The sequence below is a fragment of the Myotis nattereri genome (assembly GCF_964212035.1).
Source record: "Myotis nattereri genome assembly, chromosome: 4".
In the NCBI taxonomy this organism is placed as follows: Eukaryota; Metazoa; Chordata; class Mammalia; order Chiroptera; family Vespertilionidae; genus Myotis; species Myotis nattereri.
In genome coordinates this window covers 54080430-54103148 of record NC_138079.1, presented here as the reverse complement: position 1 = coordinate 54103148, position 22719 = coordinate 54080430, and the positions used below count along the sequence as shown (strand labels likewise).

Genomic DNA, 22719 nt, shown 5'->3' with positions numbered 1-22719 from the left:
TAAGATCTGGAAACAGCCTAAGTGCCCATCAGTAGATGAATGGATTAGAAAACTGTGGTACATCTACACGATGGAATACTATGCTGCTGTAAAAAGGAAGGAACTCTTACCATTTGCAACGTCATGGATGGAACTGGAGAGCATTATGCTAAGTGAAATAAGCCAGTCAATGAAGGAAAAATACCACATGATCTCACTCATTCATGGATAATAGAGACCATTATAAACTTTTGAACAATAATAGATAGAGAGGCAGAGCAGCCTCAAACAGATTGTCAAACTGCAGCAGGAAGGCCGGGGAGGGTTGGGGGGCAGGAGGTAGGGGGGTAAGAGATCAACTAAAGGACTTGTATGCATGCATATAAGCATAACCAATGGACATGAGACACTGGGGGATAGGGGAGGCTAGGGGACTGTCTAGGGCGGGGTGATAAAATGGACACATATGTAATACCCGTTGTAATACTTTAAGCAATAAAAAAAAAAAAATCACAAAAAAAAACGAAAAAAAAAAAATAAAAAAAATAAATAAAAAAAAAAAAAAGAAATTCAAATTTAATTGGGTGTCCTGAAATTTATCTATTAACCCTTCCTCCATAGACACCATTATGGTAGCCTGTTTTAATGTCTCCATGGGACTTTTCACTGTTAGACATTGTGTTTATTGTCTTACTCACACGTACTGGAAGATGAGCTTTATTAGGGTAGGGCCCTCTTTCCCTTGGTTACAGCTGCATCCCCAGAATCTATCAAAGAGCCTAGTACATAGCAGGTGCTCAATAAATATTTAAGTATTTGTTATAAAGGCAAGAAAAAATAGAAAAATGAAAAGGTTAGAGAGTCTGGTAACATCTCGAGGGCATACTGTTAGCTAGATGAGGTTGGAATAGGCGTGGCGAGGAAAAAGCCCAGGTAACTCTTCCATGCTTTCCACATTTAGGGGTGCGGAGGGCAATGGAAGAGGGAAGGGGCACTGTGTCACCAGCCTTTCAAGAGACTCTCTCAGTAGAATTAGAAGACCCGCGGATCAGTAGATTTGGAGAGAAGCAAAGTCTGAATGAGCTAAAAAGCCGTTTCTATTTGCCTTGGCAATGAAGCAAGTGAAGTAACCACAGGGAAATGCAATTCAGTGAAAAGAACAAGATTCCCTGCGTTTGGAACGGGGGTCAGAGGCAGTGCGCATCTTTCCTGTCCTCGGCCACCTTAAACTTCCTGCAACTTCGGGGCTGGCCTTATTGTCAGACTCCAGAAATCTCTAGGCCCTGATGGTAGGAGAAACACTGCACATATAAATAAAGAGCGGGGAGGGGTGGAGGGAGATGAAGTCAAGGCAGAAGAAATCTAACTCTCCTTTTGGACCGGAGCGCAACCGGGCGGGGGCAGCGGTGTTCAGCCCCAGAACTCAAGCGTGTTCATCTCGCCTGTGGAAGCTCGGCGTCCCGCAGGACCCACCGAAGGCGCACGGTCTCCGCTCTAGCTCACTTCATCGGACCCAGACGATGGCTGGCTGGTGCGTCCGGCGGCAGCCCTGAGCAGGCTGCGCGGGAACTGTGGCTGGAGCCTAGGAAGCAGTCTGGCTCCACCCGGCTCTCGCCGGCCCGTCCTCCCATCTGGGAGCTGCGGGATGGTCCAGGAGTCTCCCGCGGGGCTGCTGGTCCCGGGAATCTTCAGCCCCACGTTCCCGGTTGTGCGAGTCTCGCAGGGATCCAGTTGACAGGTGCTATCGACAGGGCACCGGGTGCCGTCCCTGGCGCACGCCCGGGGGCGCGTAGCCTCTGAACCTGGAAGCTACAAGGAGAGGGAGGCAGGGCGCGGCCTGGGGCACGCCGGTGGACTGGAGCCGTGGAGGTCGGAGCTAGAAACTTTGCAGGCTTGGCAGCCGAGACTCAGCGACAGAGCCAGCCCACCCGGGCAGGTTCCGGGGGGAGAGGCAGCGCGGGAGTCCCACGGCCGCAGAACCGAGGCAGCGGCGTCTGTCCCCCGCGCTGGCCTGAAGCCGCGGGGCGCTCCCTGCTTCTGCTGCTGCGCCCCTCGCCGCCGCCGCAGGGCTCCGGGAGGAGGCACAGCCAGGGAGGGCGGTGGAGCAGGAGGAGGAGGCGGAGGAGGAGGGAAGAGGAGGAGCGGGGAGTGGAGGATGGAGCCCCAGGCTGCCGCAGCGGGCTCCCCCGAGTCTGCCGCTGCGCCCTCCTCCTTCCAGGCCCGGCTCTGGAAGAACTTGCAGCTGGGGGTGGCCAAGAGTAAGGGCGGCGGCAGCAGCGGGCGCACCGGGGGCCAGGAGCAGCGCACTGCGGCCACCCCGTCGCCCTCCCCGCCACCCCCTGGGGGCAGGCGGGAAGCACTGGCCGGAGCGGGTGGCACGGGCGGTAGGTGGATCGGCTTCAAGAAACGGAAGCAAGTGTTAGACCGTGTCTTCTCCTCCTCCCAGCCCAACCTGTGCTGCTCCTCCCCAGAGCCTCTGGAGCCCGGTGGCCCCGCCAGAGGCGAGCAGGGGTCCACGCTGCGCCGCAGGATCCGCGAGCATTTGCTCCCCGCGGGAAAGGGGCCCGCGGCAGCGACCGCAGCAGGCGGAGCGACGCCGCCTGGCGGACGCTCCCCAGACTCAGCTCCCTCTTCATCCTCTGCTTCTTCTTCCTTGTCCTCCTCGCCTCAGCCACCTCCGAGGGGGAACCGTGCCCAAGATGAGGGTGCACAGCGTCGGGGCGCCGCGGCGCACTTGTGCCATCAGAAGAGTTCCTCCCTGCCAGGCACTGCCAGCCTGGAGCAGCTGCTGGAGCCACCTCCAGCCCCGGCGGGGGCAGAGCGGGCACAGAGCTCCAGGGAGCCTTGGACCCTGGAGAAGGGCGGGGAATGCGGCGGCAGCCAGGTGAGTGCTGGGTGCCCGGGCCACGCCTCCAGCTTTGGGGGGACCGAGATCCCGAGACATGCGAGGGGGTGTGGGTGCTCCCAGGCAAATCAGGAAAGAAAATGTCCCGCACCTGCTTAGTGAAGATAAGTCTTGCACCCCGACTTTACTTTGGGCAGAAATAGCTTTATGATGTGACAGTGAAAGTGGAAGCATTAATGGTCGCCAAACAGGGGAGAAATGAAGTTAGACATAATTCAGGGTACTTTTTGGAGGTCTTCTAGAAGGACTCTCCACCATGTCTCACTTTGTCAAAAGAAAAACAAACCCCCAAACGTGAAAAGGATGACAACCATGGATGATGGTGGTGTGGAGGGGCCAGCATTGGACACACATGGTTTGCAGGAAGGAATAGAAATGCGAACAGGTGACTTAACGGCAAACGCGAGGTAATGGCGTGGGGAAAGCCTTCGAGCAGAGGTTTGCTGACTTACCCACACTCCCTTCCTGAAACTTCCCGCGGCAAGTGGGTCGCTGCCCAACAAGTGAGCAGCCTGCGCGCGTCTCAGCCGAGTTAGTGAAATGTGTTCCTGTGGCCTTTTCTAAGATGGAATAGTCATCGAAGCGGCTGCGTTGTGAGCGCGCTGCCGCCTGCATCATGTTGACTCGGATCACGCAGGTGTATTCGGACGAGAATCCAGTAAACTTGTATGCAGGGCCCCAAGGCGCTCCACGGAGAGGCTGCCTGCACTCCCTCTGTCGTCTAGAGCAGTGGTTCTCAACCTTGGCTGCACATTAGCATCACCTGGTAATCTTTTTAAAATCCTGATTTCTGGGCCTCATCCTCCGGAAATTCGGTTTCTTTGTTACTAATGTTGTGGCCCCACCCCATAACAAAGAAACAGAATTTCCGGAGGATGAGGCCCAGAAATCAGGATTTTAAAAAGATTCCCAGGTGATTCTAATGTGCAGCCAAGGTTGAGAACCACTGTTCTAGAGGGAGGCTCTCCTTTTGTAAATGTTTATCAAATCTTTTATCAAATATCTTGAGAGTTCCATTCTGCCAGGGACCTAAAGAACTCTTTTCTTTCAATATATCGTACTTTATTTGAACTCAATATTTTGTCTCTGAATAGACATGTTAGATTAATGCTATGTACATTAAAACTAACTACAGAAAACATAAAGCTGTGTTTAGAAAGATAAGATATAGGAATAGATGTGCTTTCAGTTGAAACTCTTCATAGTTTATTAGTATGGTTTCAGAAAATAGAGCAGAGTATGAGTGTTTTATTGTTTAATAAACACAGTTGAGGCCAAAACCGGTTTGGCTCAGTGGATAGAGCGTCGGCCTGCGGACTGAAGGGTCCCAGGTTCGATTCCGGTCAAGGGCATGTACCTGGGTTGCGGGCACGTCCCCGGTGGGGGATGTGCAGGAGGCGGCTGGTCGATGTTTCTCTCTCATCGATGTTTCTGACTCTCTATCTCTCTCTCTTCCTCTCTGTAAAAAATCAATAAAATATATTTAAAAAAAAAACAAAAAAAAAACAAAACCACAGTTGAGTGCAGCAACCTGATGTTAGGTGATGTTGGAGGAAACTCCTGATGTTCTAGAAAATGTTTTTAGTTATTCTCAGAAGAGTAGGTAGGGATATTATTGACAAAAAGCTCAAATAAACCTACTTTTCCCTTCATCTTGAAAAAGAATTTGAGAAATCCTGTTTCTGGTTCCAAAAGTAAAGTTAAAAAGTCATTTTAAAAGGATGTTTTAAATTCAGTAAAGATGAATACTATGTATTTAAAAAGTGTGGGTTTTTTTTTTTTAGTGTGTACATAGCCTAATTATAAGAATTTTAGAGTTGGGGTACTGTTTACACTTGTTTTGATGAAATTTTGCAACCAAGAATAATAAGACAAATAATAATTGGATTAGATTGGATGGTAGAGATATCACTGCAAATGTTAACTTATTAAATTACTTTGCAGCTCAGTGAAGGAAGATATTTTCAAAGCAACAGCAGGGAATTCTGAATTGGTATTTATGTTTATTTTTACCTGAAAGTTTTCAGACACCATCAATATTTATTTCAAAAATGCTGCTGTATAAATATTCAAAAGACCTAAATCTATTTTGGAGAAGACACTAAATATTATTGTGTGTGCCTTCACCATATACTGGCCACTTTATAGCCATACATGGTTTAATCCCTGTAGCAGTCCTACATGATCAAAGTTCTTGTTTCCATTTTTATGGATTAGGGAACCAATACTTGAAGAAATTAAAATAACTTTTCTAGGGTCACATGATTGATAAATGATAGAGGTTTTGTAGTCAAGTCATTCTCCAGAATCTTTTCCTATGACTACAGTTACCTTTGACAAGTTTTAGAACTTATGTTTCTGAGATGAGTTCAGTCCTATTGATTAATAATACTTGCAAGTTTATGTATGTCCTGGAGTTTTTTTTTCCATCCCTAGAATCAGTCCTATGATGGATTAGCTATATTAACTTGTTCTTTGTTCTCTGTGATTCATTCATTGTTGCATATCTATTATGTCATATTTACAAATGACAGTCATACCATCTATAGTTCTAAAGAAGCTCTTAATTATAAAAAAACTAGCATTTTAGTGAAGACACAGAAGAAATAAAAAAGCTAAAATATCTTTCATAGAATAGGTGAAAGGTGGGTATAGGCAGGACAGTAAGCCCTGAGGGGCTTGTGCCTTGCCGGACACAGTCTTGGGGAGAGGCACTGTTGGTGGTTTCCAACATCTGCTAATGGAGCCTTGTTCTCTGAGAATTGGACAGTTTTCTCTGTCACGAGTCACAAATCCAGGTTTGAGCAGCACTTGCTCACTGATGCAGAAGGGAGGATTCCTGAGTCCTCTAAATACTTCTCTGCCCAACTCAACGGGCCCACTCACCTCTCTGAATGGGGAAGAGGAAGAAATAGGGTTGGGACCTGGAACAGGATGAGGACTCACCAAGGTGCCCAGGAGTAGGCTTAGCTCAGCAGCACCCTTCCAAGCTCCCTTCCTATCTCAGAGATCTTCCCTGGCACTCTGAGCACATCATCTGCAAAAATACTTGGGCATGGGACAGAGTGTGTAGCACATGTAGATTTCAGTTTTATTCACAGTTCACAAGAACAGATGGGAACACATGAAAGAAAAGACAATGAAAGCATAAAATCCATCTTCAGATGGCCTAGATAAAAAGAACTCTCTTTTAAGGGAGAAAGAACATTTGTTGCAAAAAACAAGACAAATTGCTCAATTTTTCTCTTGTTCTCTGCTTGATCCTGGCATCAGCCATGTTCTCCAAACATTCCCCACCTCTCCATCCCCCAGCCCAGCATGAAGCCCCAACAGCATATGTGCACATACTCTGACACTGGGTAGAGATGTCAAGCCAAAAATCAGATTGGGTTGCTGGGGCAAGAGATTTGGAAGTCAGTGCTGAACAGTGATTAAAACGGAACAAGCTACCTCCCATGCCCCTGCCAACCCTCGTGCTGTTATGTTTTCTTTAGCCAAACATACCTTTGCAATGCACTATAACACATTTGGCACTGTCTTGCATGTTATATAACATGCATTATTTAAAATAATCTGCTTTGGAAAAGAAAGAAACTCCTTTCGTCCCACTGATTCTCGTTCACGTGCCGGGCCATATTGTCACACCAGATGCATTTCATTTTCTGCAGCACAGATGGGAAAGATGCTTTCTCAATTTGTGTGCATATAAAAAATATGCCAATTTTATGTATTCTGTCTTGATGAGTTACTAAAATTATATTCTGCTAGAATCAGGGAATCAGTATTTTAAGATAAATAGTGAAGAATGAATATGTTGCATTTCTTAGTGTTTTAACAAAAAGCTTGTAGTGTTCATGAATGTTAAACTTTTATTGTTTTTCCTTTACATTTATTTTGTTAAAATTGTCTTCATAGAGGAATAAAAATGTTTTATTCAAGGTGTTATAGAAATGTTTCAAAACATAGTAAGAGGAATATTCATTCACTGGGATGAAATTCCTGAAACACATCTCTATGCCCTGACAAAAAGTGCCTGACAAAAAGTGGAACAATATCTTCTTACATTCAGTCTATATGTGAAATGGATCTCGCGTTATTAATTAGCTGACCTTTTAAAGAAAGCCTGTGTTTTCAAAAATTATTTTAAAAGGTGATTTGAGTTATTTTTTTGCAGTTGATTTTCAGGTATCTTTAATATTACTTCAAAGAACATAACTTAATCTTGGGAAGGTCCAATTTAAAAAAGAATTCCTAACAGAAATGATTAAAACCATTTTAAAAATCTATAATTACAAAAAGCTACCCCGAATAACGTTAGTAGCTTTTTCAAAATGTGTGTGTGGGGGTCAGGGGTGGGAGGGAGATGAGACATTAGGACATTTTGGAGCAGGCTGTGCAACAAACATTTTTGTTTGTTGTGTTGTAGTATTCTTGAAAAATACTGGGATCTTCAGGTCATTACAGAGGAAGGGAGTGAAAAGCATGAGTAAGAGGGTTACTTTAGAGTGAAATTATTTCCCTGTAACCTTTGGTTACTATCCTGGGTATCTGGCAGATTTGAGTAGAGGGTTGACTTCTGAGTGTGCATCATGCAGAGTGGTTGAGGGTGCCAACTCCTGAGTGGCAGATTGTTACTTATTAACTGTAAAAACCCATATTCTTTATAGTTATTTTGAATTTTTCTTGAATAAGTCTCCTTTTCTCTGCTGCATTAGGCATTGAATACAAAGAATGGAGTAAAAGAAAGGGCAAAATGTATGTTTGTCAGTTAAAAAAAATCAGGCAAAACAAAAAACTTCCTATATATCCCTATAACGTAGACTCCTATGGAGCCTGATATCAGAGTGGCTACATATTTGAAGAAATAGTTATAATTAAAGGGTTAAGAATCCATGGACTCTGTTGGAAATTTTTATTCTTAAGGCAATGTATTTCAAACGGTTCTCTCTCAGATGGAAGGTTGATCTGTGCATGGCAAATGATCAGTTTTTGAAGATTGCAAGTAGACATTCTCTCAAAATGGAAACCATAGTCTATCTTTGCCTTTAAGCCACATTTTACTCCTATTCTTGTATCGAAATGTAAAATAGCGTTTGATAAAAGAAAAATTCACATTTTTAGGGTTGCCTTTGAATAATATTTTCACCACACCAAATTAGAAGTTTGAATGTTTTCCAAAATATCGTTTTAGATTGGAATAGATTTTGCAGACAACTTCTATGTTGCTACAAAGCTGTTGCCAGACCCCTGACCCAGAGCAGATATGGCTGCACCTTCCCCTCTCCTCTCTTTGCACCCTTCTATTTTTATAAGGAAGCTGGAGGTGAGGGACAGGGATGGGGTCCAGCTGAGGCTGTGATCTCACCTGGTTCTCTCTGGTCTTGCATATATGCCAATTCAACTCAACAGTTTCCTGTAAAAACCATTGATTTAACCATTTTTAACAAATCCTCACTGGAGGATATTTTTCCCATTGATTTTTTTTTTTTTTAGAGGGAGTGGAAGGGAGGGAGAGAGAGAGAAAGAGAAAGAGAGAGAGAAAGGCAGAAAGACATTGATGTGAGGGAGACACATCAGTTGTTGCCTCCTACAGCCAAGGTACGTGTCCTTGACTGGGAATCAACCTGTGATCCTTCGGTCCTCCGGCCAAGGGTCTAACCACTGAGGAACCAGCCAGGCTGACTTAACCCTTTTGGTCATCACTCCCCAGCCCCTCTCTGCTCTTTTGGCCTCTCAGGCAGCATCCATTTACTCTAGACTCGGGCTGCTGCTTTTGTGACTAATAGCTGCCTCTGTGGGAGTCAGCTGAGCGAGACTCAGGGCAACAGGCAGGGACACCTTTATTTTGCAGTTTCCAGACCCCATATTATTTGCCTCTTTTCAAAGAAGTTAGAACGTTGTGAAGTGTTCTTATATCGGTTCCTCTCTACCTGACATTTCACTTTCTCTGGCTTCAATGTTTTTCTTCCCGGGTATATGCCAGAATATGAGGGAGAACTCTATGGAACTTGCCACGAAAGGATTGCTGTCTCTTGGACTGTCAGCCGTGGTTAGGCTACTTACCTCTGTCACAGGATTCTCCAGGTGGTGTGGCATTTGGTTGGCTCTTTGTTCTCTGCACTCGTACTACTTGCCATTCAGTTATTTCACTTCTCTTTCTTTCCTGGGAAAATTAAAACGAAAAAAGAAAAATCAGGGAATTTTTTTATTAAAGGCTTTTTATAATATGGTTTTTCACAATGAAGTTTAAACAATAGGCTTCTATGATGTTTTGATGTTTTGTGTGGCTTTGGCATATGCTGTACACACACACACACACACACACACACACACACACACACACACACACATTAGGCCCTTTACCAGGAATGGCTTATTCATGTACCTATTTTTTCACACACATAGTATTTTCCACCGGAGTCAAAGATAATCAGACTAACTCCAGTATTTCCCCACGTCTAAATTTAATCTGATAGTATTACATGTCAATGATAACATAGTATTTACAAGTGGTTTAAGTTTATCTAGTTTGAGTGGCTGTACAGTAACCAGTTCAGCCAAAGAGAAACACACACACACAGTTAGAAGACAGCTTTTGTGGTTTGCTACAGGTGCGTTTTAGCAAGGGAATGAGGAATCTTGCTTTGTATTTAAACTAAAGTGTAAAGAATGCCTGTTCTTTAGTAGAATAATCATTCTTCTTTAAGTATCTATCTTACAGCCACCATGGAAGAGAGGTCATTGAATTATTCCCTTAATCTTTTGAAACCTAGCTGTCACAATAACTAATGTTTGTCATTAGTATTTTCAAGCCTGGCCTGGCTTTACCATCACAAAGTGATCCTTACAAGCAAAAAAAATAATGAGGCACTTTGTTAAGCTTCTTTATTGATATAATTCAGCTTTTAATTAGAGAAAAAGTGAGGCCTTTAGGATAATAAAGATGTATTGTCATAATCACAGGAAGCTCACTTTTTGGAAATCACCTCAAAAAGAGGGTGGGAAAATAACTGAATTAGGAACCATGGGGTCCGGGCAGCAGAGCCTTTGTGCTATTTCTGTTAATGTTGCTAACAATTCTATTTTTTAAATTATAATTTTTATTGATTTCAGAGAGGAAGAGAGAGGGAGAGAGAGATAGAAACATCAGTGATGAGAGAGAATCATTGATTAGCTCACCCCTGCACGCCCCACACTGAAAATTCACCCACATGTGCCCTGACTAGGAATCAAAAAGTGACGACCTGGTTCATAGGTTGACGCTCAACCACTGAGCCATTCTGGGTCAGCGCTAATGATTCTTAGTGGCTTTTTATAAAAAAATTTTCTTAACACCATTTTATTACTTTATTCATTCTCTTAATCATATCTGAATTGCATCCTGAGTTGGTGTACAAGTGTCCATTTCACATTTGAAATTTTCTTTTTTTTCTTCCTTTTAGGAGTATAAATCTAATGTGAGTTTCAAGCAGCTACACAAATTTGTATTTGGTGCCAGAAATTTGTTGTGTGAACTAGTTTGCATAAGTATCCATGAACTTCTTCATAGTGATATCTATTGTGGTAGAGTTTGGCTTTTATTTCTTTGCTTTTGAATGAAGTTTTTTAAATCACAATGAATATTCATCTTCTGAAGTTGTATTACAGGAGGTAGGACACATCATTGTGGTCCTCCCAAGCCCACTCTGTACTGGGTTCTCTTGGCTCAATTGTTCTATCTTACTTCTGACGTAAGGCTAATTAGCAGGTGGGGCCATTTTAAAATAACACTTTATATCTCATATTAATCCTAGCTAAACGTACAGCACATCTATTATGTATTGGCACTATTCTAAGTGTTTTCTATGTCTTAACTTAATTGACTATCACACTTTCTGTTGCATTTTCTACATGAATAAACTGAACCACAGGAGATTAAGTGACATGCCCAAAGTCAGTATAATTTGAATACAGCTTGTCCGTCCCTTACGAGATACAAAGGAAGGCTGTCTGAAGTAGATTGTGCCTGAGACGCCCATCTTAGGGAAACAGAACTCCAAGTGGAAGTTCGGGATGGAGTTTTACAGCCTCATCTGCCTCCCCATCTCAGTAGTGATGTTACAGCTCTCCTTTGTCTCCACCATTTCCTTCCCATCTTTCTTATTTCGAAGTTTATCTTACAACAAGTACATTGAATAAAAGCAGATGTAGTGGAACAGTTAGAAGATTTTGGTATCAGGCTTAATCCTGGCTCTATCACTTACTTCTTGCTATTGGTAAGCTCTCTTAAGTTCTCTTTGATTGTTAGATAAAGATATGGCTAGCAACTTTCACATCCCAGTCCTACCTAAAAAAATTCTTCCTCACCAGGTACCCCACTAGATCAATATTTCTGTTATTGATTTGTTATTAGAGACACGTTATAAGTTACAGGACCCTTGTAATTATGCATTTTCTATATTCTATAGTCTCATCTCTTAACATAACTGTGGGGTGATTAGGAAGACTGCTTGTTGAACAAATCTAAAGCACTTTGGTCATTAATGCTTTCTTGTTCCACGAAAGGAATGGTATTAGTGGAAAGAAACAAAATAGGTCTGTCTGCTAGGCATTCTTTATGCAGTATCTATCTATATATATATAAAATCATTTATATATATATATATATAAAAGCCTAAGCAACTGTTACAACAGAACGACCAGAACGACCTGAACAACCATTCGCTATGACACACACTGACCACCAGGGGGCAGACACTCAATGCAGGAGCTGCCCCTTGGTGGTCAGTGCACTCCCACAGCCAACCTCCTGTGGCCAGCCAACCTCTGCAGCCCCTCCCCCCCAGCTGGCCAACCTCCAGTGGTCCCTCTTCCCTCCAACCTCCGCCAGCCAGCCGGCCCTGATTAGAACCTCCCATGGCCCCTCCCACCCTGGCTGGCTGGCCAACCTCCAACTTCCCCCTGGCTGGCCAACCTCCCAGGGCCCCTACTCCCCACCAGCTGGCCCCAATGGCCCATTGGACTGGGTGAGATGCCCCAATTGGCCCCGATCACCGGCCAGGTCAAGGAGCCCCCCCCCCCCCCGCCCCCCACCACCTGTGCACAAATTTGTGCACTGGGCCTCTAGTCTTACTAGGTGTACTAGTTAATGCGGTTTTTTTTCAATAGATGGAATTACACATATGTTGATATATATGCGATTTGATATGTATGCTATTTTGTTGTATTGACAGCAAGCTTCAAAACTTCATTTGTCAAATTTGCTGAAGGTGTTAACATCATAGATATTTTTACACTTAAAAATGTTGAATTTCATGCCAGAAAAAAGTATTTGCGGGAAGTTTTAATTTATTACTTTATTTTGAAGAAGAAGTTATCGTATACTTTGGGAAGCTTATGGTGAACATGCTCCATCTCAAGATGCTTGTGAATGCTGGTTTAAACGCTTTAAAAGGGATGATTTCAATGTGAAAGACAAAGGACCTCCAGGTCAACCGAAAAAGTTTGAAGACCAACAATTACAAGCATTATTGGATGGAGATGCGTGTCAAACTCAAAAACAACTTGCAGAAAGATTAAAAGTTGCTCAGGAATGTTTACAAGCAATGGGAAAAATTTTAAAGGAAGGAAAATGGGTGCCACATTAACGGAAGGAAAGACAAGTGGAAAACCGAAAAGTCATCAGTAAAATGTTGTTTCACCAGCACAAAAGAAAGTCTTTTTTGCATCAAACTGTGACTGGTGATGAAAAGTGGGTTTATTTTGAGAATCCCAAATGCACAAAATCATGGGTTGATCCAGGTCAACCATCAACATTGACTGCAAGGCCAAATCACTTCAGAAAGAAGACAATACTCTGTGTTTGGTGGAATCAGGAAGGTGTGGTGCATTATGAGCTTCTAAAACCAGGTGAAACCATTAATACTGATTGCTACCAACAACAAATAATCAATTTGAACCATGCTTTGAACGTGAAATGACCAGAATGGGCCAGAAGACACGGCAAAGTAATTTTGCTTCATGATGACACACCATCACACACTTCAAAACCAGTTAAAGACACGTTTAAAGATCTTGTCTGGGAAGTATTAACCCTCCCACTGTATTCATCAGACCTTGCTCCTTCAGATTACTACTTGTTCCGATCGATGGCACACACACTTTCTGAGCAGCACTTCAAAACATATGAAGAAGTGGAAAATTGAGTCTCTGAATGGTTTGCCTCAAAACAAGAAAAGTTCTATTGGGACGATATCCACAAATTATCTAAAGATGGGGGAAATGTGTAGCTAGCGATGGACATTACTTTGAATAAAGCAGTTTTGATGTTTCTCTTGAAATTATCATGTTTTCTTTGATTACAAAATCTGTTATTAACCGGTACACCTAGTAAATAAACATTAAAGATTAAATACATTATCTCACTTAAAACCTCATAGCAGTTTTGACAGAGTGGTGTTATTATTTGTGGCATTTTTTACCTGGAAAATGGAGAGATTAAATAACTTGTCTGTAGTCCTGGTTCTGTCCTAGTTAGTAAGTGGCAGAGCTTGGGTAACAGACATCTGATTTCTGCCAGGGCCATAATTCTTAGGGTACCCACTACTCCACCAATTAGTGAGGTCACATCAGGGCATTGCTATCAATTACAAGTGTGATAACTGATTGAGAGGTGTACAGAGACCTAGAGGAGTGAACTGTAAAAGGTTCCAACCTAATCTTGAAGGAAGGGGAGGGGCAGGGAAGACATTCCTAAAGAAGTGGCATTTAGGATGAAATAAAAGAAGGAATAGGAATTGGCCAGAGTTGGGGGGAGAGGGGAAGTAAGGGATGTGGCAGATAGTTCTGGGCAGAGGAAACCACAGCAGAAGGCACTTAGAGAATTGCCCAGGCAGCTGGAATTTGGTGAATAACAGGCCAAATGAGGAGGGATGGGTCTGGAATGGTTGGCAGGGGCCACATTATGCAAGGCCTTGTGGTCTGTGGGAGATTTTGGACTTACAAGTACTAAAGCAGTTTTGAGAGCCTGGGTGCTTGGCCATGAAGAGGAGAACCAGTTTCAGGAAAGTTCATGATCTTTGTCTGGGAATAGCTTTTCTTTGCCGCTATGTGTGGAACCACTTTGCACTCATACAGTTGCTTTGTAAAGAGATGGAGAAGTATGTTGGGGCTACCATTCTTTACTAAGACAATGGTATTTAAAAATGTCTATAAGAATTAGAAATACCCAGTGGAGGAAAATATCTTTCCCTCTGGAAAAACATGCCATTTCAGTCTTCCTAATGGCTTTTTTTACTGCGCTCTACTGGCAGGTAAATGAAGGCAGGAAAGGCACTCTAACTTCCCACTGTCAGTGCTCAGGGGAGAAATGCTCATAGCACGTTTCAGCACCTCAGGATAGATGAAAATGAGATGAAGCCCAGTGATCCAGATGTTACAGCTGTAACTTATGGAGAACATATTTGTCATGAATTTCAAATTTCTTTCCTGAAGTTAGAATGTAAGAACTTTGGAAAGGGATTCTATAAGGAGAGGTGTACATTTAAAAGTCTACATTGTTTGTTACCATAACTTTGGGGTGATTAGGAAGACTTCTTGTTGAACATAGCTAAAGCAAATAAAGATTTGATTTGTTTTATACTTTTCTATCTTTTTAGATAGAAAACCTAAATTTTATGTTTTCATGTACAGCCAACATTCACATTTATGAAACATATTTGTAAAGGTGCACCGAAGCAAGAAAGAAAATTTGAACTGTGTAAAATCTCACTGCTATATTTGTAAACACTATGTTATAGCATGGAAAAGAGGAAGTGTCAGAATTCCTCACTGAGACTATGGCAGCCATAAGCCAGCCTACAGCCTTTCTGTGAAAGCTCAGGATATAGATGCTCACATGTCTGGTAGGCAAGTGCACACGCTCAGGAATTGTACCAAGCCCTGCCCAAGGCAGCCTGCCAATCTGTGCTTGACCTCCTAGCCCCGTGGTTGGCAAACTGCGGCTCGCGAGCCACATGCGGCTCTTTGGCCCCTTCAGTGTGGCTCTTCCTAAGCCTTAGGAATAATTAAGTTAATAACAGTGTACCTACCTATATAGTTTAAGTTTAAAAAATTTGGCTCTCAAAAGAAATTTCAGTCGTTGTACTGTTGATATTTGGCTCTGTTGACTAATGACTTTGCCAACCACTGTGCCAATTACAGTGAAGAACAACCACCAGCCAACATGGGCTGCCCTAAGCACCCAAGCACTACCGCCACCTGGAGTAGGGAAGAACATTTGGTAAAAACTCAATGACACAGCCATGTCCAAGTCAAAGTAGTATCTACACCTTACATATTCTTTATCTGCTGTCATGGAAACCTGTAATGTGGTCTTTCTCTTTTTTGGGGCCTTTATGTAGCATTTTGCTGGAGTCATAACCAAGTAAGCACTATACAAACAGCAGGGAAATTAACATTTATTCTCATTTTGTTTGGGGATGACAGACACTTTTCAGAAACTGAGGAAAGTTGTTGCATTCTTCTCCTAAAGAAACACAATGTACACAAAACCAATATTATACACTCACCTTCAAGCAAGGAAGTCCATGACTTTCTTTTTTTTTTAATTAAATCTTTATTGTTCAGATTATTACATTTGTTTCTCTTCTTTCCCCCCCATAACTCCCCTCCTCCCAGTTCCCGCCCCACCCTCCGCCCTCACTCCCCACCCACTGTCCTCATCCATAGGTGCACGATTTTTGTCCAGTCTCTTCCCGCATCTCCCACACCCCTTTTCCCCCCAAGAATAGTCGGTCCATTCCCTTTCTATGTCCCTGATTCTATTATAATCACCAGTTCATTCTGTTCATCAGATTATTTATTCACTTGATTCTTAGATTCACTTGTTGATAGATGCATATTTGTTGTTCATAATTTGTATCTTTACCTTTTTCTTCCTCTTCCTCTTCTTAAAGGATACCTTTCAGCATTTCATATAATCCTGGTTTGGTGGTGATGAACTCCTTTAGCTTTTCCTTATCTGTGAAGCTCTTTATCTGACCTTCAATTCTGAATGATAGCTTTGCTGGATAAAGTAATCTTGGTTGTAGGTTCTTGGTATTCATCACTTTGAATATTTCTTGCCACTCCCTTCTGGCCTGCAAAGTTTCTGTTGAGAAATCAGCTGACAGTCGTATGGGTATTCCCTTGTAGGTAACTGAGTTTCTTTCTCTTGCTGTTTTTAAGATTCTCTCTTTGTCTTTTGCTCTTGGCATTTTAATTATGATGTGTCTTGGTGTGGTCCTCTTTGGATTCCTTTTGTTTGGGGTTCTCCGTGCTTCTTGGACCTGTAAGTCCATTTCTTTCACCAGGTGGGGGAAGTTTTCTGTCATTATTTCTTCAAATAGGTTTTCAATATCTTGCTCTCTCTCATCTTCTGGCACCCCTATAATTCTGATGTTGGTACGCTTGAAGCTGTCCCAGAGGCTCCTTACACTATCCTCGCATTTTTGGATTCTTTTTTCATTTTGCTTTTCCGGTTGGGTGTTTTTTGCTTCCTTGCATTTCAAATCATTGACTTGATTCTTGCGCTCCTCTGGTCTGCTGTCGGGAGTCTGTATAATATTCGTTATTTCAGTCTGTGTATGCTTAATTTCTAGTTGGTTCCCCAATATAAGATCGAGGGTCTCATTAGTTTTCTTGTAGATCTCATTAAGTTTATCGGCGGCTTCTAAACAGTTCTTGAGAGACCTTAAAAGTGTGGTTCTGAACTCTATATCTTCCATTGACAATTTTGTCCTGTTTCTTTGTCTCCGCATTTTGTTATGCTTCCTTGGTGCACCCCCTAGTGGTCTTTGTGCGCAGTCTTGTAGTTAAGCCTTGATTGTTGTAGCTAATACCAGGGAGGGTTTGACCTCCAGGCCAGGTGGCTATGAGAATCAGCTGTGTCTGCAGTGAGAGAACTTCTGTCCTCTAGGGAGGTGCTAATCTAGCCTTTGCCTGAGGCTATCCGGCAAATGCCTCTGTGCAGGGCTTGGGCGGGGCAGGTCTCACAGGATCAACAGGCTGGGCCGGAGAGAGCAGTTATGGCGGCTCTCAGTCCTGTACCCAGGGGCTCTGCCTCTCTGAGTCCCAGCACCTGCTGCAAAGCTCAGAGAGAAAGCTGCACTCGCTCTGACCGAAGCCAGACAGTCCCGCTTCTCCCATTTGAGTCTGGGTCCCTAAAGACTCGCCTGTATCTGGAGCTCAGAGTCTGCGACTCCCTCCCGATTGAAAATGCCAACCGCGCCCTCTGCCGCCAGCCCGCTCCGCGCACTCCGCACCTCAGAATTTGACTTCAGCACTGCGCCTCCTCTGAGTGTCTGTATGCGTTTCTCTTTCCTCCTAGTTGTAGGACTTCCACTCAGCCAGCGTTCCAGTGGTTCTGGGTGATGTCCGTTCTGTTTTTTAGTTTCACTTTTGAAGTAGTTGTTCAAGGCAGCAAACTCCGGTGTTAACCTATGCCGCCATCTTGGTTCCCTCAGGAAGTCCATGACTTTCAACCCACGGATTCCAGAACCCTTCTTTGGTACCCTTGGGGTAAAAGGAAAACCTCAGTGATAATTTTCACGAGGTAAGATGGCCTCGTTGGCACTAGAAAAAATTAAAACTTGAGTCTTTGCATTTTTAACGATGACCTTGTGTAATTATTTATCCCAGAACCTTACAGAGCCCATGATTGATTCTTAGGAAAGAATTATGGACTGGTGTCCTAGGAAGAAGTGCAGTCATGCCTACAAATAAAAAATCAGTTGTGTCCTGCAGCTGATTTGCTAAAGAGACCAGCATGCAATTAGAACCCTAATTTGGCCACAATTTGAGTTTCCTGTTAATATTGAGAAGTTGATTTGTATTCCCTTCTTATTAGTTCTCATATAAAGACTTCTGTGGGTTTGAACCACTGAGAAGTCAGATTCCTGTACTAGAGTGCTGTAGTCATGTACTGTTAGGTAAATGATACAGAGGGAATTCCCTATCTCAGGAGATACAGAGGCTTAATTACCTCACTGTAACAGCTGTTGGGATAATTGGTCTGATTTACACCAGCATTAGTGTGAACAGACTTTTGTCCTCTCACCTCTCTCTACTCATTTCCTCTCGATGATTACATGGCCATCTTTTAGAAATAAATGTGCTAGAAAATGTAAAAGCTCACAATCTGAAGTCATTTTGAAGAAAGAACCTTGTTCAAACCTCAAAAGTGGATAATTCAGAGAGATAAGAGTCTGTGCTGTGTGCTCTGGGCCTTGACAAATGGAAGTACAATGACTCCCTTCATAATAAACAGAACAACCACAGGCCTAACTCAGAGCTACTTGCCTGGAAGCCTGATTCTCTGCTTGGGCCAGTGGCCTTTGGGAAGGAAGATGGGTGGAGCTGGGGGCGGAGTGTAAACGCCTTTTGGAGAATTGATGCTTGGTGGAGCAGGATGAGGAGACAGACCTGCTTCCAGGGTTGGCTTCACAAGGGCCTATCAGGCAGGCAAGACTTGGGAGCAGGAGAGGTACTCGTGGTTCTCATCATCATCATGTGAAGAATGGCGATGCCCAAGGAGACAGATGGAGCCCAGGCATCAGGGATGTCTTATCCAGGACTCTTTCCTTGGAAGTGACAGGAGCTCAGTTTCTTCCTGGATCTGGCTTAGGTTTCTCTGTCTTTGCTCCTTACCGCCTTCTTTTCTTCCTTCCCCCAAATTTCTTGGCTTTGGACATCTTCTCTCTCAGATAGATTCTCTCTTCCTGGTGGCCTCCAGAAGTTCTTGGCCTATAACCTCCTTAACAGTTCTTGGGAGTGAGTCTCATTGGAATGATTCGGATCCATACTCTGCCCATCATGGCCAGGGCTTGAGGAGCGTGGCCAGGTCATGTGTGTACCCTTTGAGTTCAGGAGTGAGGGATATTCCAGCTAAACAATGTGGATTGAGAGTGGAAGGGAGGCAGGTTCTTAGAGGGAAATCAGATTGCTGTTGGCAGGCAAAAATCTCCAGTGTCCACTTGGGGTTTGGCCAATAATCAGCATTTGCAGAAGATGAGTGATCAGCCATTCAGAAAATCTATCTCTGAGTTGCTGGACCAAGCTACTGGACTGAGACACAGGGCTCATTCCAGCCCTTCTGAGGGAGACTGTTTTTCCTGTTATTAATATAAAATGAGCATAGTGTATAGAATAAAAAATATGTCAACTAGTTTTTTTATGCCTTCTTGAATGGATTATACTATTTATAAAGACAGAGTAATGAAATAACTAGTTTTAAAGTCAGCTGTGGTACAAATGATAGCACCCGAGTTAACCTAAAGTTTAACTCATTTATTGAGTCCTGGAATGTTGGAAAATAACCTATAAATCATACTCTACCTTAGGGAGATACTGATCCTTAGGGGATAAATACACTAAAGATACTCTCTCTTCTCTTTCTCAGAGCCTAGAATATAAACACTTCCTGATCATGCCTTCCTTAGAAGCAATTTCATTTAAACGAATATGCTTCAGAGGTTTTCACCTACTGTCCCTGTCATCACATTCTGGAAGAAAAAAAAAACACGTTGCCTTTAGAGGATCTGTGGTTTCAGTACAAAGGAAGAGAAGAAATAGTGCAAAAGAATAGGCAAGTTGTAGTCCAGAGCTCAGTAAGGCATTACCTCTCCACACCTCACATTTCTCTTCTGTAAACCTGGGAGAATAACATACCTATCTGATGGTGTTTTTAAGAGAGTCCACTGAAGAGTAGAAATTCTTGGCACATGTAAGGGCTCAGTATATACTGTTGTTTTCCCATGTCTCTCCTAACGCATCATTGCTAATAGTCTGTTGATCTCCACCTTTGACTTAACAAGTAATTTCTTTTAAACTCACACCAGTGTCTTTTTGAGACTTAAGAGATCATTCACACTTTAGCATAAATTAATTCGATTATATTCTCTCTAATTCCTGGATAGAAAACTATAAATTTGAATAAGGGGTGGAGTGGGTGAGATGGAAGTGAATGAGCTCAATCTATAGAATTTGTGGCAGTGACCTGGGCCTAGGTGGGTGCTACAGGACTTTGAACGTGGGAGAAGGTACTAAGAGACTGGAAAATAGGAGAGCTTTGAGTGGAGGGGCATGAGGAGAAAGCATGTTAACTAAAGACTTTCTTTGATGCAGAACTTTGTCATAGACTGGCTCTGAATATGGCAATGGACTGAGAAACTGCCATTTTCTCCTTCTGTCACTCATAATTCTTGCTCCCAGAACTTCAGCGGGAACTGCTAGTACCAAATGAGGCGGTCTCATCGGCAAGCCAGGCTCCTTTCAGGACATTACTTCTTGGGCAAATGAAGTCAGTAAACAGCTTCCTAGTGAACTTCTGGAAGCTCACCAGTTCAGGAAGCCAGGGGCTGCCTGCGCTTTACAGATGATATTTTTATAATTATTAGCTTTCCTAAACTTGGCACATTTTATTTTTTACCATATCTTAGACTGGAGGGTCTCAGAAGGGTTCACTTTTAGTTACTTTCTTTGCTTAATATATGCCTTATACTTAGTAGATACTCCACAAATGTAAAATCAAATTGAATAATTAACATATTTTTTGTATTAATTGAAATTTTTAAAAATTTTTGAAGTACTAGGATAATTGTTAGGGGTAGATGATATGACATAAATGGTCTTTAATTCTCTAATATTTATTGAATAGTTTGTTATTTATTAAAAATATCTCAAGGAACTGATTACCCATAAGTTTTAAAAATATTTTATGTTTCTTCATTAATTTTCTGATATTTGTACAATAGTGAACTTTTCCAAATAAAACATTTTATAAATCCTAAACTCTGTTTTTAAAGACAAGATTTAGTTACTATGTTTGAAATTGTCAGATCCAGACAATTACAATAAAATCTGAAAAATATCAAACAGATAAACCTAGCATAAGAAAGTTGAATACAAGCTTTTATTTTCCAAAGTTAAATAATCAGTTTCTCAAAATAGATGTTTTAATGTGATTCCTAATTTTTCTAAGCACACACTCATCTATCGATACGGTCCTCCCTCAGGTTTTTGTACTGGGAACCGATTTAGATGTCTTTATCTCATTGTAGGTCCTTTCCTATATTTATATTTTAGTTTTTATGTTGTTTCCTTTCACTTCCTAAAAAATGAGTGTAATGCTTAAGAATAATGATGCTTTTGGTATCCTTTAAAGATATTTACAGAGTGCTTGCCTAGGACTGTGCTAGGAGTTGTCTGCAGGAGTGCCTACTTCCCTTAACCGGTTCACATGTTTGATACGAAAAACTATGTGCTCTCACAGCCTCTTTGATTTTAGAGAGTGTTTTATTATAGATTTCATCTTTAAGAGCTTGATCCTCTTAATTTCATATCCACTGGTGAGAGTAAACGAGCAGGCAAAGATTTAGTGAAATAGACATATAGTGAGAACTTTGATGCTTCATTCACCCAGATCCCCTTGTCTGGTTAGTGGTGTGGCCACCACCGCATCCCCCGTCTGGTGGTTTGACCCCAGCTGCTGAGGTGATAGACTGTAATGGTTTCACAGCTGTGTCCCTCCCTGGTCATTGCCTTGACCACAGAAAAATGCCTCTCCCAATGTTGTCCTGCTACAAGGGGATGCTCAGAGCCAATGACTACATTTAAAGGCCCAGCCAGCCCTCTTGCCTTGATTGGGGAAATCTCTGCATTCCCAGCTCCAGGCCTCCCTGGAGGATCGTGCAGGCCTCCATGGGAACCTCCATGTGGGTCACCTTCTCCCTCTCTCTCGTCTGGCCTCGCTCACTTCCTTACAGGTGGATCTCCTGGGGCACCCCGTCACCCCAATACACCATCTGCATGCAGCTCTCCATTGCGGAGTCTGATAGACACCATTGCTGATTTTCTTGAAGTGACCTCTCTGTTTTGGGAGAAACAGTTAGAAGTCATGGAAACAGTGACCGCAGTTTTGAAGAGATGGTGACACATGGACATTTTGAAGACAATGAAGGGAAGTTTTAGTGATGGGGTTACACCCAGTCTTAAAATAGCATTTATGGGAAGATGAAGCACAGAAGTGCCAAAGGAGATGGGCGTTAGGTGGCACCAGAGGGCAGGAAGTTAAAGGAGATGAAAAATAATACAAATCTATAATTAATTATAGATTTAAAATGTTAAGTTTTTAAGTGTTTTCAAAGATCACCAAATGCTAATGTGGGAAAAATCTTTTTCAGTTACAAAATTACACTGTGGCCTGGAGTATCAAGTGCTGCAAAAACTTGTATAATAGCGTTCATATGCACTGTCGTTGCAAGGATCTGGAAATGGTCTTTAGCTGTCCAATGGAAGATTTCTGTAAGCGTTCCTATATTGTGTATCAGAAGGTATAAGGTTTTAAGGTGGTTAAATGAATTTCCTAATAGAATATTTACCTGGTGCATAATAGCTACTCAGAATGAATATACACACATCAGTGAATAAGGCTAGAAGCTGAATCCAAGTTCTGAATATTTTCCTTACAGTTTAAAGGAGCGGAACTTACTTAAGAAAAGTTGCTCAGCCCTAATCGGTTTGGCTCAGTGGATGGAGTGTCGGCCTGCAGACTCATGGGTCCCGGGTTCAATTGTGGTCAAGGGCATGTACCTTGGTTGCGAGCACATCCCCAGTGGGGGGTGTGCAGGAGGCAGCTGATCGATGTTTCTCTCTCATCGATGTTTCTGGCTCTCTGTACCTCTCCCTTCCTCTCTGTAAAAAATCAATAAAATATATTTAAAAAAAAAGAAAAGAAAAGTTGCTCAGTCTAATGGGACTTAAGATGCTTTGGTTATTATTGCAGTTAGAGCTAATGTAGGTGAATGAGTTATTTTGAC

General features: G+C 42.7%; 1 protein-coding gene across 5 annotated transcripts in view; it reads left to right on the top strand.

Moving 5' to 3' along the window:
- Positions 1 to 690: 690 nt before the first annotated feature.
- MCTP1 (multiple C2 and transmembrane domain containing 1) overlaps positions 691 to 22719 on the top strand; it is a 442261-nt gene continuing 420232 nt past the window's right edge. For all 5 annotated transcript variants that reach the window (XM_081088724.1, XM_081088723.1, XM_081088722.1 and 2 more), the window contains exon 1: positions 691 to 2863. In XM_081088724.1, coding sequence (XP_080944850.1) covers positions 2135 to 2863 — 729 coding nt within the window. In that variant the 5' untranslated portion in view covers positions 691 to 2134. The remainder of the gene's footprint in view (positions 2864 to 22719) is intronic.